Source organism: Hypomesus nipponensis, chromosome 3, assembly GCF_054491055.1.
Source record: "Hypomesus nipponensis isolate SF chromosome 3, ASM5449105v1, whole genome shotgun sequence".
NCBI lineage: Eukaryota > Metazoa > Chordata > Actinopteri > Osmeriformes > Osmeridae > Hypomesus > Hypomesus nipponensis.
Window position 1 is genome coordinate 6,822,987 of NC_140363.1, and position 16,225 is coordinate 6,839,211.

Sequence of the window (16,225 nt, forward strand, 5' to 3'; positions counted from 1 at the left end):
TTGTTGACCCACATGGGGTAATATTGTTGAGCGGTGGAAAGGGCATTTTGAGGTGCTCCTGAACCCGCCTGACCAACACACCCATCTTGGAGGAGTCACAGTCTGACGACCTGGGGGAAACCTCATCCATATTCCTAGCAGTTTGCCGCAGAGGTGACCTCCGAAAAGGGGGACCGGAGGGTGCGCTCCAATTATCCCACTGCTCAGCCTCCCCAAGAAAGTTTATTTCAGGGTGCTTGAAAGGAGGCTCCGACCATTTGTCAAACTATAGATTCAGAACAAGCAATGTGCATTCCTATGGGGTTTAGAAAGCTGACAAAAGTATCTGAATTTGAATATGACATATCTGTATGCTGAATTCAATAAAACCGAAATGTTTTGCTGGCATAAACAAAATCTGATCCAGAAATAAGATTTGCATGAATTCAGATTTTGTCTGAACTAGACCAAAGGTGAAACAGCTTGCTTTACCAGGGAAAAGTAGACCATTTCCGTATTGGACAGAGCTGAAGGATGGAGCTCAATAAGGTAAGTGCTTATGAAACCCGTGGCTTCTCCTCTGCCAAATTTCAAGTCTTAAGTAGCCTAACCTTGTCCTTGTCAACGTTTATGGTTTTCATTAAGTATAACATATAAGCTTATTTGCCCTAGCTTAGTACAGGACAACATGTCCATAGGCTATCTAACAGTGTACATGACTACCTATTTAGTTTAGTACAATTTTGTAAAAGCTTCATGAGCACTAACCTCACACATTTCTCTATCACCAGCTGCAATGTGCTTGCTGCATTAGTGACACCTTGTGGCAATTCGGTTGAATTCCCAAAAGCCCAAGGGGCATAATAATGCTGATCTATGCTTTTCTTGTTCAGCTACTTCAACTTCCTAATAACCTGACTTGAGATCCATAACAAAGAACCACTTTGCGCCACTGAGAGCAGAGGGGTCGCTCCCCCTCCCGTTGGTAGCCAGTGAGGCTGATGAGGGAACGAGGTGCAACTGTGCTGCTCCTGAATTTGCCACAGAGCGAGAACTCTGTGACTGGTGCTGTTCACAGATGTGTTCAAGCTGGTTTCGCTGTCCCTGGTGCTGAAGGACATGTACTCATGGTGCTGGCTAGTGGCACTGTCCCTGGTGCTGAAGGACATGTACTCATGGTGCTGGCTAGTGGCACTGTCCCTGGTGCTGAAGGACATGTACTCATGGTGCTGGCTAGTGGCACTGTCCCTGGTGCTGAAGGACATGTACTCATGGTGCTGGCTAGTGGCACTGTCCCTGGTGCTGAAGGCACCAAGAGACCTCAGTCTCAAAGGATTGTCTGTTACAGTGTAGTACAGAGCGAACCCAAATGCAGCACAGAAACTCAGGATAAAGCATAAAGTCAATGTTTTGGATGTATTATGGATGTTGGCCGGAGGATGTGTGGCGGTGGGCAGGCAGACTGACAGTCAGGCAAGGCAGGCAAGCAAGCAGGTGAACCAGTGAGTTGGCAGGCAGATGGCTAAGTAGGCAGGCCGAAGGTTGATGGTCCAGTACAATCTGATGAGGAGTGGTTGGAAAACTGGGGTTGATATAATGCTGGAGGATCAGTGGATGGGCATCAGGTGTGGAGGATTCATCCAGGACAGGATCACAAACACAGAGGGACCAGCAGGGGGTGAACAAGGACAGAAACCTGAACACTGTGGAGGCTGTAACATTGTCACATTGTTTACACTGTCTGTCTCTCTTGTGTAATGTAGAATCTTTTATTTATTTTTATTTTTAGGTAACCCCCCAATAAGCTTTGGGAACTGTGCTAGAAAGGCACCTAACAACAAAAGGGAATGTTGACTGTTTAGGACAAATCATTGTATCTAATGGAAACAAACGATGGACTATAGGGCACTCTATTGAGAAGGAGCTGTTAGGCTACTAATTTCCTTGATTGGTGTTAGGCTACTTTTATTTTACTGAAATGAGTTGGGAAAAGGGGTAGTGTTTGCTTCTGTTAGTACATAACATTCACGGTTGAATATTTGTTAGATAGTTGATTTTTTTCAAAAGCAGACATTTAGTTGCCATCATCGTCTTTGAGAACACCGAAAATGAATTGGGTTGAATGTTGGAACTATGCAGTTTGGAACTACTGGATGCCCCACAACATGTGTTACCTTCTCATTCTTTGATAACAATGGGAGTGTCTTAACTATTTGCGATGACTCTGGTTTGCCCGTGTTTGTCCTGTATTATTATGTTGTAACAAAGGGGTAATACTGTTGTGATAGTGTGCACTGAGGCCACATGCATAATAGTGTTTTTCCAAATTTCTCCATTGGATGGCGTACTAGGCTTGTCTCATTTTGTACACAAACTACACTCTGGGATTTGTTGAAGGTGGTGGGAGAGTGGTGTTCTGAATAAAATATAGCAGTCAAATCAATCTTGACATATTTTTCTGTGAATCTTCTTAGTGCCCCAGGATACCTCTTGTTTATACTGCCAATTTGTATTGTCATTGTGCTATTACTTTTTCAGGAGTAGGTTTTCAGGAGTTTTTTTGTGTGTAATGAAACGAATAGACAGGGCAAGGTTCTAAGGAGATGTGTATATACATGTCATTGAAATGAGTCACATGTTGAAGGTTTCTCATTGATCCACATCAATAACCTGTAAAAAGGACACCGTTTTTTAATTCTTATTTTTGGATAAACTGGAACTGCTGGTTATTGCCTAATTTCAAGACCAGAGAAAGATACTCTAATACGAATATAGCATCAAAAACAATAATGTACAACAATCATTTCTAATCTTATGAGGTTTGCGCCTCTTTGGAATGGCTAGTCCTGTCAACAAATGAAAGATCAGTGGAGTTATATGGAGTAGGAGTATGCCTACGGATGTCTGAATTTAGACTGGCGTTAGGACCTAGTTTATGTTTCTTTGCGCTGTGTTCAACTGAGGTTTGCTTCAGTGACTCAAGCAACATCGAGTTGATCGCGCCGGTGCAACGGTTACAGGTGAACGGCAAGCTTCCAATATCCTTTGGCATGGAATGAACAGTCGGGATTACGACAGTTTCCATTTTCTCTCGTGACAAATTTTGTGGGGTGCTATTTTATTTGTAGCCTACTTAGGCACTTCTTCAGTGGGATATCTGCGCTTTAGGTAAATGGGAAAAAAGGGACAAAAAATACGTGGTGCATTTAGATGGAAGACTTAACACATTAACGTATTTGTTGAATTAATTGGTTGATCTATATTGCTCTGGACTATTTCTCAATAATTTAAAGCTTTATGTAGCCTATTTTTAGCCTGGGTATTTCTATACCTTTTTAATATGTGTTGTCAGTAGGCTCCGCTGACATTAACTGCTTTTTTTCAGGACCGTGATGCGGATGGTAAAATAGATTGAAAACATTTGTTGAACAAAATACAACGATGTTGGTCTCACCTGTATGGGAATTTAAGCGAGTTTTGATGAATGAGATTACGTTCCAGAGCAATTGCATTATTATACCTCTCTCCGGTTTGTACAGGCTTGACTGTCAGCAATGAGAGCACGGAGCTTAAACTTTCAGGCAATGTTTTCTTTGGTGGTACTGTGGCAGACAAGGTAAGCATTATTGTCCTATATCTATCTTTTTGGTATACTTATGTATTTAGGTAGAAAGCGAATGCAATGTGTGGCAAGCCCTACTCCCCTTTGCACATATTGTTCGCAACTAAATCTATTGAATAATTGTTTATTACATCACCTTACCGTTTTTTTGCGTACGTGTTTTCATACAGTGTGCTATTTATAAGGTAAATTATAGTAGCACGAAATAACCCAGTGACGCGCCCTACAATGGAAACTGTAGGTGGAGTCTTCGCACAGCTTCAGGGAGTTTGCAGAGCCTGTTCGCAGTCCATCCCCAACAAGTATGTTTAGTGACTAGGCCTATAGTCAGAGTAAGTTTGGTTGGTGACTTGTTTTGGAGCTGAGTACATCATCCCTATGAAAGGTGCTTTCAAAAGTAGGCCCTATTCAACCCCCTGACCAATTCTATAATTTACATTACATTAGGCCTACATTTTAATCATTTAGCTGCACAAATAGTGCACTTGGAAATAATAATCTCATATTAGTGACTTACAAATGGTATATTGGAAACACTGAAAACATAAATATTTTTGGGGTGGAAATACTGAAAGATCTTGCATGCATAGCCTACGTTGAATATTCAAAACCTGGAGTTATTTGGTCCATTCTTCCATACGTCCCAGTTTGTTCAGATTTTAAAAAGTTCTGTTTTTAAATCGTGACATACATTTTCAATGATACTGAGATTAGGACTTCAATCTTCGATTCTCCCCAGCCATGTCAAGACCTTTTGGCTGGGGAGAGTGAACTGAGCTCTGCAGCTCCTTCAAAGGGATTGTTGGTTTTTCATTAATGATTCTATCATGATTATTGATGCAACTGTGCTCACCGGAATATTCAAACACCTTTTTTTACCCTTTCCTTGATCTAACTTTCTACTCATCTACTCTAGTCTTGAAAATCTGTGATACCACAGATTCTGGAAAGAAAAAAAGATGCAATGTTTGTCCAGATACCATATGAAATGAATGGCCAATGTCCAGAAGGCTGACATTTTGTCCAGATACAGTATCAAATGAATGACCAGTGTCCAGAAAGCTGACATTTTTGTCCAGATATAATATCAAATGAATGGCCAGTGTCTAGAGGGCTGACATTTTGTCAAGATAGTATCAAATGAATGGCCAGTGTCCAGAACGTTGACATTTTGTCCAGATATACAGCTCTGGAAAAAAATAGACCATCTCACCCTTTTCTTTCTTTTCCAATAACGTTGAAAATTACAATTTTAGGAAAGGAAAAAGTGCAGTGTTCAAAACAAATGTTGGAGCTGTAATATAAAAAAAATGGCCAGTTTCCAGAAGGGTGGCATTTTGTCCAGATGCAGTATCAAATGAATTGCCAGTGTCCAGCAGTCTGACATTTTGAGTAACAGAAGGGTTCAACTTTTATTGGCCTCTTACATTGAACCCTTCTGTTCCTCACTCAAAATATTCCTCCTCAACCTTTTTGGAAAAGAAAAATAAAGGTGCAGTGGTCTTAAGTCTTAAGTTATCATAACGGTAAAACGTATACATTTGGAATCTCTTTTATTTACCAGTGCATAAACTGATTCAGTATATTATTAGTCAGCACATATACATGTAATGCATCTTGAATGGGAGACCATTCTTATGGACTGAGGTAGGGGTTACTGAGGACGGCCTTCAGTTTGACTGGGGTTTTTAGTACTGTGAGAAAATCAGATAAACTCTCACAAACAAAACATGGCAAAATTCACCAGCTAATGTGAAGCATATTTTTCAGATTCAAAACATCTTTAACTTTCAAAACTATTTACTGTTGAGTGTGAAATTTAGATTTAATCCAATATATCTCCTTCTCTTCTTCTCTTTTCTTCAGTATAATGTTGCTCTCTCTTTCTATCAAATACATTCTTGCACACGGATAATGATTTGTTGCCTTCTTGTAGATCAAGAGCAGAATCCAATTCCACAGATGTCTTCAAGAATAACATCAAAACCTTCACCAAAATATTAGACAGCCTTCTGGATGGCTATGACAATAGGCTGAGACCTGGACTTGGGGGTGAGTACATCTTTAGCACTATGTAATAGTATTTATTTTGTTATATTGACTTTCTAACAAATATGCATTTCTTGCAACATGATCTATTAAATTGCGTCACTGTACTATGAGTGCATATGCTGTAGACTATGGATTTACACATCCTGATTAAATTGCTAATAATTAGTCTTGCCTGAGACTTGATTTGGTCTTCTGGACATTTGGTTTTTGGTACAACTCACCTAACCTAGGATTCAGTCAATTACACTCAAATTGAGACTTCTATCTCAGATCTTTTTGGGGTAAAGGTAAACCCATGGTATTCATGACTTAAATATGATTCAACCCTCATATAAAATATGTTTTCAATTACAACCAAATTTATGGATGACTGGCACAACAATATGCTGCTTTAGCAGGAAGTTTCTAAGCTTCAACTTAAAAGTCTGTATAGCTGGCTAGAAATCTCGACATGCTTTGTGCGTCCGTGCATACAATTTGCAGTAGTTTTTAAAGTGTTGACACTTATGGAGTTTGATTTATGGCAAAACAGACAATGAAAAAAATAAACATTCCAAAAAGTGGCGGAAGATTGCAGTTGGAGTCTGGGGATGAAGTATCACTAATAAATATTGGTTAATGCTGCATAGGAACAAGGGAACTGAGAATGTTGCCAAAAAATAGGACAGTAAAATAATTCTCAAACCTGCCTACCCAAATAATGCCTCTCTAATACCAACAATCTCCACCTGGCCATCACACCTTTTGTGATGATATTCAAATGTCTAAGCAATTGAGAAAAACTGTAACTGTTCAGTTCAGTCTTTTGTCAATGGAATGCATAGGAATCGTGCTAGATGATTCAACGCTCCTAAGGGCCATATTGCGAGTTTACAAACGAGTGTTGAAACTGAGACCTTTTTACTGTACAAACAAATGTCACAATTGGCACAGTACTAGTTTAATGAATGTGTTTTTGTATGTTTTCTTTTGTGTGTTTCACAGATCGGGTGACAGAGGTCAAGACTGATATTTATGTCACCAGTTTTGGTCCTGTATCAGACACAGATATGGTAAGTTTGATAAGTTTTAACCTTAATTTCCAATTAGTATCCTCTGTCTTTGTTCTCCAAGATCCTACCTGCTGAGGCCTGAAAAGCTTTTTTCTGTTCCTACATAATACTCTCAGTCCTCCACTTTAGTCTGCTCTCAAATATTTAAACCGTAAAGAAGAGTAGGGAAATGGTCACTAGAGCCAGCGCCTTCAGAAGGGAAAGGAATGGTGTCATATATTATTCATCCCGTGGCTCCATCATATTCAAAAAGCATAATTTCACAGAAGGGGGAATCTCTATCACTTGGCTTTGATCGTTTTTCTCTGTTAGGCACACCCGTCTAGGTCTCTTTCAGATATATTTGAACGCATTGCTGCTACTCCTTGTGTCTTGCTTTTAAATGTATAATGTTTTTATTCACTTAAATCTAGTTATCCACTGTCACTGTGATTAAACAATACACCTTGTTCCTATTTTATTTGCACAGACAAGGTTCGTCATCACAGACAGACAGGGTAATACAGGCAATCCAAAGACATACTCGGGGCTAACAGACAAAGGTCAAAACACGATGAAAACTACAGAATACAACGGATTATTATAGGTTATGCTTAAACTGAACTAAGAAAGACTTTTCAGAGACCACAAGAACATGGGTATATTGTAACAAGACACAGGAGCAGTTACTCTTACAGGGAAGCAGATCACAGCTTCCTGGTCTTGGGTGTGGCACTAATAATACAACATAGAGAGGGTCAGATGGCTGAGCGCTTAGGGAGTCTGGCTATTAATCAGAAGGTTGTTGGCTCCAAATGACGTTGTGTCCTTGGGCAAGGCACTTCACCGTACTTGCCTCGGGGAGAATGTCCCTGTATTTACTGTAAGTTGCTCTGGATAAAAGCGTCTGCTAAATGTAAACATACTCTAACTTCTAAAAATGTATGTGTGATTGCATAAATGTTTTTTGAAAATATTTCATTTTATAAAACATATTTTATTTGAAAATAATTACTATAGAAATACCTACAGTCACAACAATGTAGTTCCATAGGAACTGGTATGTAGTTACACTTCCTTATGGTTTAGCGGTACAAGTAATTACACATGTGAAACTTGGTATGGGGGTCGTTGGGCTTTCAGGGGGAAGTGGATGTTAAATGTTTTAGCCCTTCACAACATCTACTTACCATTACACCCATCCCCATACTGTGCCATATTACATATTTGTAATAACCTATACCACTAACACCATTTTATTACATATCAATTCCTATCTACCTACAATGTTTTACTATAGGTATTGCTAAGTAGACATGGTAGTAAATGTAACATGTGAAGCGTTGCCTTATTTCTTTACCTTCTCCTTCTTTAGGAGTACACTGTTGATGTATTTTTCCGCCAGAGTTGGAAGGACGAGCGATTGAAGTTCCATGGGCCAATGAATATCCTGCGACTAAACAATCTAATGGCGAGTAAAATCTGGACTCCAGACACTTTTTTTCATAACGGAAAGAAGTCCGTAGCTCACAACATGACCATGCCCAACAAACTTCTCAGAATTATGGACAATGGAACTCTACTGTACACCATGAGGTATGTAGTGACTTACACTCGTGATACCAAGTGTCTGTTTTATATTAGAATGTGTGTTTCTTAAATTGTTCAAAGAATATTCTTTACGGGTTCATGGTTGTACAATTTGAAGTCAAATACAGCAGTGCTGCTCCTCTTAAACATGCCTCTTATCAGCAATTATAATTGATTTCCAAAACCACAATTCAAATAAAGGCCATGATCGTCACGAAGTACATTTATTTATAGATATGCCATGTAAATCGTTAACTTGCATAAATATTCAGGTTGTTTGCAACCCAAGAAGTTAACTCACTCATATCTATTGTATTAGCCTACCTTGGGTAAGAACAAGATTAGTTTATATTAGGACATTTGTAACTAACCAGAGCAATGCTATAGACGGGTTGCTGATAGTCAACTAATGAACTAATGATTGTTCATTACTCATAATGTTCATAGTCCCCCTCTGAGACAGTACACATTCAATCAGTACTGTCAACGTCTCACGTTATAATTCAAAGAATGTTTGTCTGCAGGAAATTATTTTTCCAATCAGGGCTCTCCATGATGGTGAATTTCTCTCAGCCTCGAGTTACCTTACATCTCTGCACAGTTATTATGTATTGCCACTTTGGGTAGATAAATTATACAGTAGTTAACTTTTGCATTTAACATTGTAGACAAACACCCAAACACATAAATATGTGTGCACACACAAACACACACACACACACACACACAGAGAGAGAGGCATATACTGTACTACTGCACATAAAGAACAGTCCTTGACACTGTCTGATCTTGTTGTTATGAGACAACAGAGATGTACCAATAAATAAACTGCCTGATGTCATCTGTGTTGTTCTTACTTACTAATTAAATTATCGGAGCCTTTGTGTAAAAGCCGCACCACAAAAACATGTTCAAAAATGCCTCAGTGTTTATAGAATAAATCTGGTATGTCTAATAACCAGGCATCATATTCTGGAACTGTTTTGATATGGACTCTTAAAAGTGTTACGTTTGTGCCATCTTAGGTTAACAGTCCAAGCGGAATGCCCCATGCACCTTGAAGATTTCCCCATGGACTCCCACTCCTGTCCACTGAAGTTTGGCAGCTGTAAGTTTGAATAAAGTCCAAATGAATTCACACACAAGGGATGCAACTGTAGCTAAATACTATATTTGAAAAAGCACAGATCATTAGGGCTGCTCAGTAGGTACCGAAAAAAATCATGATCACTATTATTACTATTCTGATTACTTTGAGTTTGTGTATCTGTGTTAGTGACACCACCTACTACACTATGAACAATTTCTCAACCCTAAACTATAAAGAATATACAGTTAAATGTCCTCCTTCCATCTTAATTATTATATTGTCTTTAAGCCTGTTTGTGGAATTTCATGTTCCTATCCCAATGTACTCTTTTCAGATGCCTACACCATGACAGAAGTTACTTACATTTGGACTAGGAATGCATCAGCATCTGTGGTGGTAGCCCCAGATGGCTCCCGGCTGAACCAATATGACTTGCTGGGTCAAACAGTGGAAAATAACACAATCAAATCTAGCACTGGTGAGTTTACTATAATATAGTATGGGTCCTATAGTATATCAGGTAACAGTAATTTGAGAAAGAATAAAAGAACACAGCATGTCCTGTGATTTATAATACACAAATGAAAGCACTTGGGCAGCGCGTTTCCTAACACTCATTAACCACACTCGTGTAAGGTGTAGGCGGCATTATAAGGCCGCACGGATACGCACACACCTACTCCAGGTTGTTGTATTATTGTTCTGCAGCCGCTCTCCACCATCTTCATCTCCCCCTGAGTTGTCTGTGTGTTTCTGTCCATCAGGGGGATCCTTTTTCTATTTGCTCCCCGCCTCATATTCTATGTATGTTGTGTGCTAATTTTAGAGGCAGGGAGTGCTTCCCCTAGATACATCCACTCTGGTTATCAATACATGTTCAAATCTAATGCGTTTTGATTGAAATTTGGTTGTCTCACTAACTCACAAAGTTTCATATTACCAAAAAATGACACACTTTACTTGACAAATAAGTGAGATCATGATAACAAATGACTATTGCTTTCCTCCTGATTATTTTTTTTTTGTTGCAAAACCAGACAATCAAACATGAGTTGGATGAAAGCTTGAAATTCTAACCAGAGTTGGGGTGCTGTTCATGATATACTATATATATATGTTTTTTTTCATAATTTTACTGCTCTCTCTTTCTCCTTATTTAGGCGAGTACACAGTCATGATGGCCCATTTCCACCTGAAGAGAAAGATTGGTTACTTTGTTATCCAGACCTATCTTCCCTGCATCATGACTGTCATCCTCTCCCAGGTCTCCTTCTGGCTAAACCGTGAATCTGTGCCAGCCAGGACTGTCTTTGGTGAGTATGTAGCTGATTTGTCTTCCAATGTCATGGTAATAATGTATTTTAGACACAGAAAAACGGAAACCTTACATTCTAGAATGCAATATCCCCACCATGTCATAAAAGAACTAATTCTGATACCAACATGAACAACCTGTGACATCGTACAGGCCTCTTTGACACTTGCAATTGATGGTGTTTATAATGTGATCAGGCTCTTGAACAGAACACAGAACCCCCCCACCTACAAAAATAAAAAAATAAAAAGCTAAACAAAAAACAAACAGGCAAGGGCTCCTGCCCCTCTGCCCTGTCATTAACAAAGTGCCCTCTTGTCTGGATGTTTTTTTGTGTTTGTTTTTGAAAGAACACCACCAAATAGTATGTGGGAACATGAAAAATGAAAGTAAAAAACAGAGCACTCCTCGCCTTTGAAATAGTTTTGCCTAAATTGAAATGCTCCGCTTGTCTTGTGTTCAATTCACTGCCCATTAGCTGGTTCAAATTTGTTACAGAAAACAGATAACTATTGTGAAAGAACTCTTTCAGAATTCTGCCTTTTGTTGTCTATAATATTATTCTATGAAGCCACAAGTACAAAAAAGGCACACAAATTATTTAATTGTGCTATCAAAACGTGTTTGAAGAAAGCAAGACATGTTTGAGTGTAGCACTTATGTTTGTAGCTTATTTTGGGGCAAGTGTTTGTCACTAAGGCAGTGGGAGAGTGGGAGAAGGTAGGAACAAGCTTGCTTTGGTGTGTCTGCCAGTGAGTGTAGCAGAGCGAAGCAACATCAAAAGGAAAACACATTATTCACTCAAAGCACTAGGGTGGTGTGTTAGGAATGTGATAGGGTGAGATTTCCACATGTCCTACAGCACCCAACAGTGTTTGTGCCACGGGGAGGAACTTGAGTCAGCTGTGGGGTAATACTTTGCCTGAAAATGCCTTCATAAAACTGCCATAAGTAATACTCACTGCTAATACTTCCTCTTCTAACGCCATGGAATTGAATAACCAAGGGTTCACTTATACTGGCATACAAAACAGAAATCTGGGAATTAACTAAATTGACCATATACCATTTCTCGGCCCCTCAATGGGTGTGTGTGCGTGAGAGAGAGAGATCAGTATGTTAAGCAGACTCATTTAACAGATGAATCTAAAGAGCTTATACGTATTCAAGGTCTGTCAATCAGAAAGTAAGACAATCATTTTATTTAGCCTAATCTATATCAATTTCACAGGTTGTGTATGTTGCAATAGCTAAATTAATAAAAACATATATTTTACTTTTTTCTCTGCCCTTTGATGATGCAGGTGTTACAACAGTACTCACTATGACAACCCTCAGTATTAGTGCCCGTAATTCCTTGCCTAAAGTTGCCTACGCTACTGCCATGGATTGGTTCATTGCAGTGTGTTATGCCTTCGTTTTCTCTGCACTCATCGAATTTGCTACAGTCAACTACTTCACCAAAAGAGGCTGGGCCTGGGATGGCAAAAGTGTGGTCAATGACAAGGTAATGTCACTTAAAAAACTCACTTTTAGTTTTAATTTTTGCACTTTTAGATGTAAAAGACTGATGCAGTATTTCAGATTGTTTCAGAAAATCATTAGCTGCCAGGTTAATACGAAATAAAGCCAAAGACTTGAGCATTGCTTCCAAACCTTAAAATACCTTGAATTATTTTTTACAATGACTTTTATTGCTTATATGAGCATTAGTCATCAGCATTTTTCCCTAACAATGACTGACAAGACTGGGCAGATAATACATAGGCCAGGGGACAGCCATTAGCCATGGAGAACAGTAAGCTGATAGGGTCAAGTAGGTTCTGTCTCTGCAGCATGGGATGACTAAGGACATACCCCTACTTTGAGTGTGTTTTGCTTTCATATATAGCCTACTTTTGGTTTTGAGATTCAATCATTTTGATACAATAGAGGCCAAAAGCATTTCAATTCAAATAATAACTAAGTTTTTACAACACAACACAAACCCACACACAAATGATCACACACACACTCTCTTTCTTTGTATTTATACTGCTTTACTGATTTGTGTAGTTTACTGAAGATTGGTTTTCTCTTTATTCTCTACAGAAAAAAGAGCCATCTGTCACAAAGAAGAACAATGCATTTGCAGTTGCTGTGGCAAACTATGGTCCAAATGTCACCAAGGACACAGGACTGTCCACTATAGCCAAAAGTGCTGCCACTGACAAGTCCAAACCAGAGCCCAAACCAGAGCAGAACAAGAAAACCTTCAACAGTGTGAGCAAAATCGACCGCATGTCCCGGATCATGTTTCCTGTGCTCTTTAGCAGTTTTAACTTGGTCTACTGGGCCACATACCTCAACAGAGAACTGGTTATACAAAACATCCCATCAAATTAACAAAAACCTAAGAGTATTCACACAGACTAACTTTTGTGTGAATTTGGTTACTTGCAAAGTCTTGAAAGATATTTTACACTACATTTATTGGAAATTACATGTAATATTTTTTTTGCTTGTAGCATACGGATTTGTTTTAACTCTGAAATGCATCAAATGTAGCAAAGCTGACTTGTAGTATAGCATACCACTACTACTACTACTACTTACAAGAAAAATAGATTAATCTTAAATATAAAAAGTAGAACAAGTACAACAGTCTCTTTTGGCACTCTAGGGGGCATTTTAGTCCACCCTGCCCCACTCTGCCCTGCCCCTCCCTGAGTCCACCCTGCCCCACTCTGCCCTGCCCCTCCCTGAGTCCACCCTGCCCCACTCTGCCCTGCCCCTCCCTGAGTCCACCCTGCCCCACTCTGCCCTGCCCCTCCCTGAGTCCACCCTGCCCTGCCCCTCCCTGAGTCCACCCTGCCCCACTCTGCCCTGCCCCTCCCTGAGTCCACCCTGCCCCACTCTGCCCTGCCCCTCCCTGAGTCCACCCTGCCCCACTCTGCCCTGCCCCTCCCTGAGTCCACCCTGCCCCACTCTGCCCTGCCCCTCCCTGAGTCCACCCTGCCCCACCCTGCCCTGCCCCTCCCTGAGTCCACCCTGCCCCACTCTGCCCTGCCCCTCCCTGAGTCCACCCTGCCCCACTCTGCCCTGCCCCTCCCTGAGTCCACCCTGCCCCACTCTGCCCTGCCCCTCCCTGAGTCCACCCTGCCCCACTCTGCCCTGCCCCTCCCTGAGTCCACCCTGCCCCACTCTGCCCTGCCCCTCCCTGAGTCCACCCTGCCCCACTCTGCCCTGCCCCTCCCTGAGTCCCACCCTGCCCCACTCTGCCCTGCCCCTCCCTGAGTCCACCCTGCCCCACTCTGCCCTGCCCCTCCCTGAGTCCACCCTGCCCCACTCTGCCCTGCCCCTCCCTGAGTCCACCCTGCCCCACTCTGCCCTGCCCCTCCCTGAGTCCACCCTGCCCCACTCTGCCCTGCCCCTCCCTGAGTCCACCCTGCCCCACTCTGCCCTGCCCCTCCCTGAGTCCACCCTGCCCCACTCTGCCCTGCCCCTCCCTGAGTCCACCCTGCCCCACTCTGCCCTGCCCCTCCCTGAGTCCACCCTGCCCCACTCTGCCCTGCCCCTCCCTGAGTCCACCCTGCCCCACTCTGCCCTGCCCCTCCCTGAGTCCACCCTGCCCCACTCTGCCCTGCCCCTCCCTGAGTCCACCCTGCCCCACTCTGCCCTGCCCCTCCCTGAGTCCACCCTGCCCCACTCTGCCCTGCCCCTCCCTGAGTCCACCCTGCCCCACTCTGCCCTGCCCCTCCCTGAGTCCACCCTGCCCCACTCTGCCCTGCCCCTCCCTGAGTCCACCCTGCCCCACTCTGCCCTGCCCCTCCCTGAGTCCACCCTGCCCCACTCTGCCCTGCCCCTCCCTGAGTCCACCCTGCCCCACTCTGCCCTGCCCCTCCCTGAGTCCACCCTGCCCCACTCTGCCCTGCCCCTCCCTGAGTCCACCCTGCCCCACTCTGCCCTGCCCCTCCCTGAGTCCACCCTGCCCCACTCTGCCCTGCCCCTCCCTGAGTCCACCCTGCCCCACTCTGCCCTGCCCCTCCCTGAGTCCACCCTGCCCCACTCTGCCCTGCCCCTCCCTGAGTCCACCCTGCCCCACTCTGCCCTGCCCCTCCCTGAGTCCACCCTGCCCCACTCTGCCCTGCCCCTCCCTGAGTCCACCCTTCCCCGCCCTGCCCCACTCGGCCTTACCCTGGCCCATCCTGCCCCACCCTGGCCTGCCCCACCCTGAGTCCACCCTGCCCTATCTTGTCCCACCCGACCCTGACCCACCCTGAGTCCACCCTGCCCCACCCTGCCTTACCCTGGCCCATCCTGCCCCACCCTGCCCTGCCCCACCCTGAGTCCACCCTGCCCTATCTTGTCCCACCCGACCCTGACCCACCCTGAGTCCACCCTGCCCCACCCTGCCTTACCCTGGCCCATCCTGCCCCACCCTGCCCTGCCCCACCCTGAGTCCACCCTGCCCTATCTTGCCCCACCCTGCTCTGACCCACCCTGAGTCCACCCTGCCCCACCCTGCCTTACCCTGGCCCATCCTGCCCCACCCTGCCCTGCCCCACCCTGAGTCCACCCTGCCCTATCTTGCCCCACCCTGCTCTGACCCACCCTGAGTCCACCCTGCCCCACCCTGCCTTACCCTGGCCCATCCTGCCCCACCCTGCCCTGCCCCACCCTGAGTCCACCCTGCCCTATCTTGCCCCACCCTGCTCTGACCCACCCTGAGTCCACCCTGCCCCACCCTGCCCCACCCTGCCCCGCCCTGCCCTGCCCCACCCTGCCCCACCCTGCCCCACCCTGCCCCACCCTTTCCCACCCTACTATGGAGAACATCAGTCAGGATAATAATAGTAGGAGTTTCCGTGATTGTGATTGTAATTGTATACCAAGTATAATGTTTTAATTAAAGTCAGCACCATCACGCCAGGTATAAACTGATACTACGAGCAAACAGTAAATATATACAATAAAAAAATACTTTAGATTTACAACAGCTAATGAACCCAAAAAAGGTTGGTTCATTGGTAATTTGGCAGTTTAGCTTTCGACTCAAGTTGTGCTGACAATTTTTCGCAATCTACCCTCCAGCTAAATTATTGGAATTCTTATAAGCTATTTTATTCACTTAAAATGCCAAATACCATATCATTTAATATGTTACCTACATGAAACACATTATGTTTTCAATTGGGTTTAAGATACATTTTTGAAAATATTGGGACTGTAAAAAGCCAAATGGTAATGCAAAAACTGATATGACAGTCAAGGGTTCGACAACCCTATGGTATAATAGTGGAGAATTGCTAGAAAATTATCTTACATATCGAAAACTGTGCCAAGCAAAAAGTGGAATTACCTTTTGTTCAGTGCTTATGTGGAAGCAATTTAAACATGTTTAGAGCGTTACTAATTTGATACTGTGCATTATATTTCTAGAAACTTGACTTGTATGACAAAATGTGTAAATATTAAATAATATGTACTGTAAACAAAAGCACAACCCCTAATATTCAGGCCACAGGGATGATCCTCACCAAGCCTCTCGTAAATACTATACGTCA

At 43.0% G+C, this 16,225-nt stretch overlaps 1 protein-coding gene across 1 annotated transcript; it reads left to right on the forward strand.

Annotated features, from left to right (window-relative positions):
* Positions 1-3,533: 3,533 nt before the first annotated feature.
* gabra2a (gamma-aminobutyric acid type A receptor subunit alpha2a) lies at positions 3,534-13,362 on the forward strand. The gene is made up of 9 exons (XM_084674424.1): positions 3,534-3,595; positions 5,538-5,653; positions 6,638-6,705; positions 8,060-8,280; positions 9,300-9,382; positions 9,699-9,842; positions 10,525-10,677; positions 11,984-12,186; positions 12,771-13,362. The coding sequence occupies exons 1-9, from the start codon at positions 3,534-3,536 to the stop codon at positions 13,062-13,064; spliced, it is 1,344 nt and encodes a 447-aa protein (XP_084530550.1). The 3' UTR covers positions 13,065-13,362.
* Positions 13,363-16,225: the final 2,863 nt, after the last annotated feature.

What these genes read in the sequence shown, in the direction of transcription:
- gabra2a (XM_084674424.1), top strand. Translation starts at nt 3,534, where the DNA reads ATGAGAGCACGGAGCTTAAACTTTCAGGCAATGTTTTCTTTGGTGGTA. An exon ending in CTGTATCAGACACAGATATG is followed by an intron (nt 6,706 to 8,059) that starts GTAAGTTTGATA and finishes CTCCTTCTTTAG; the next exon opens with GAGTACACTGTTGATGTATT. An exon ending in AAAGTGTGGTCAATGACAAG is followed by an intron (nt 12,187 to 12,770) that starts GTAATGTCACTT and finishes TATTCTCTACAG; the next exon opens with AAAAAAGAGCCATCTGTCAC.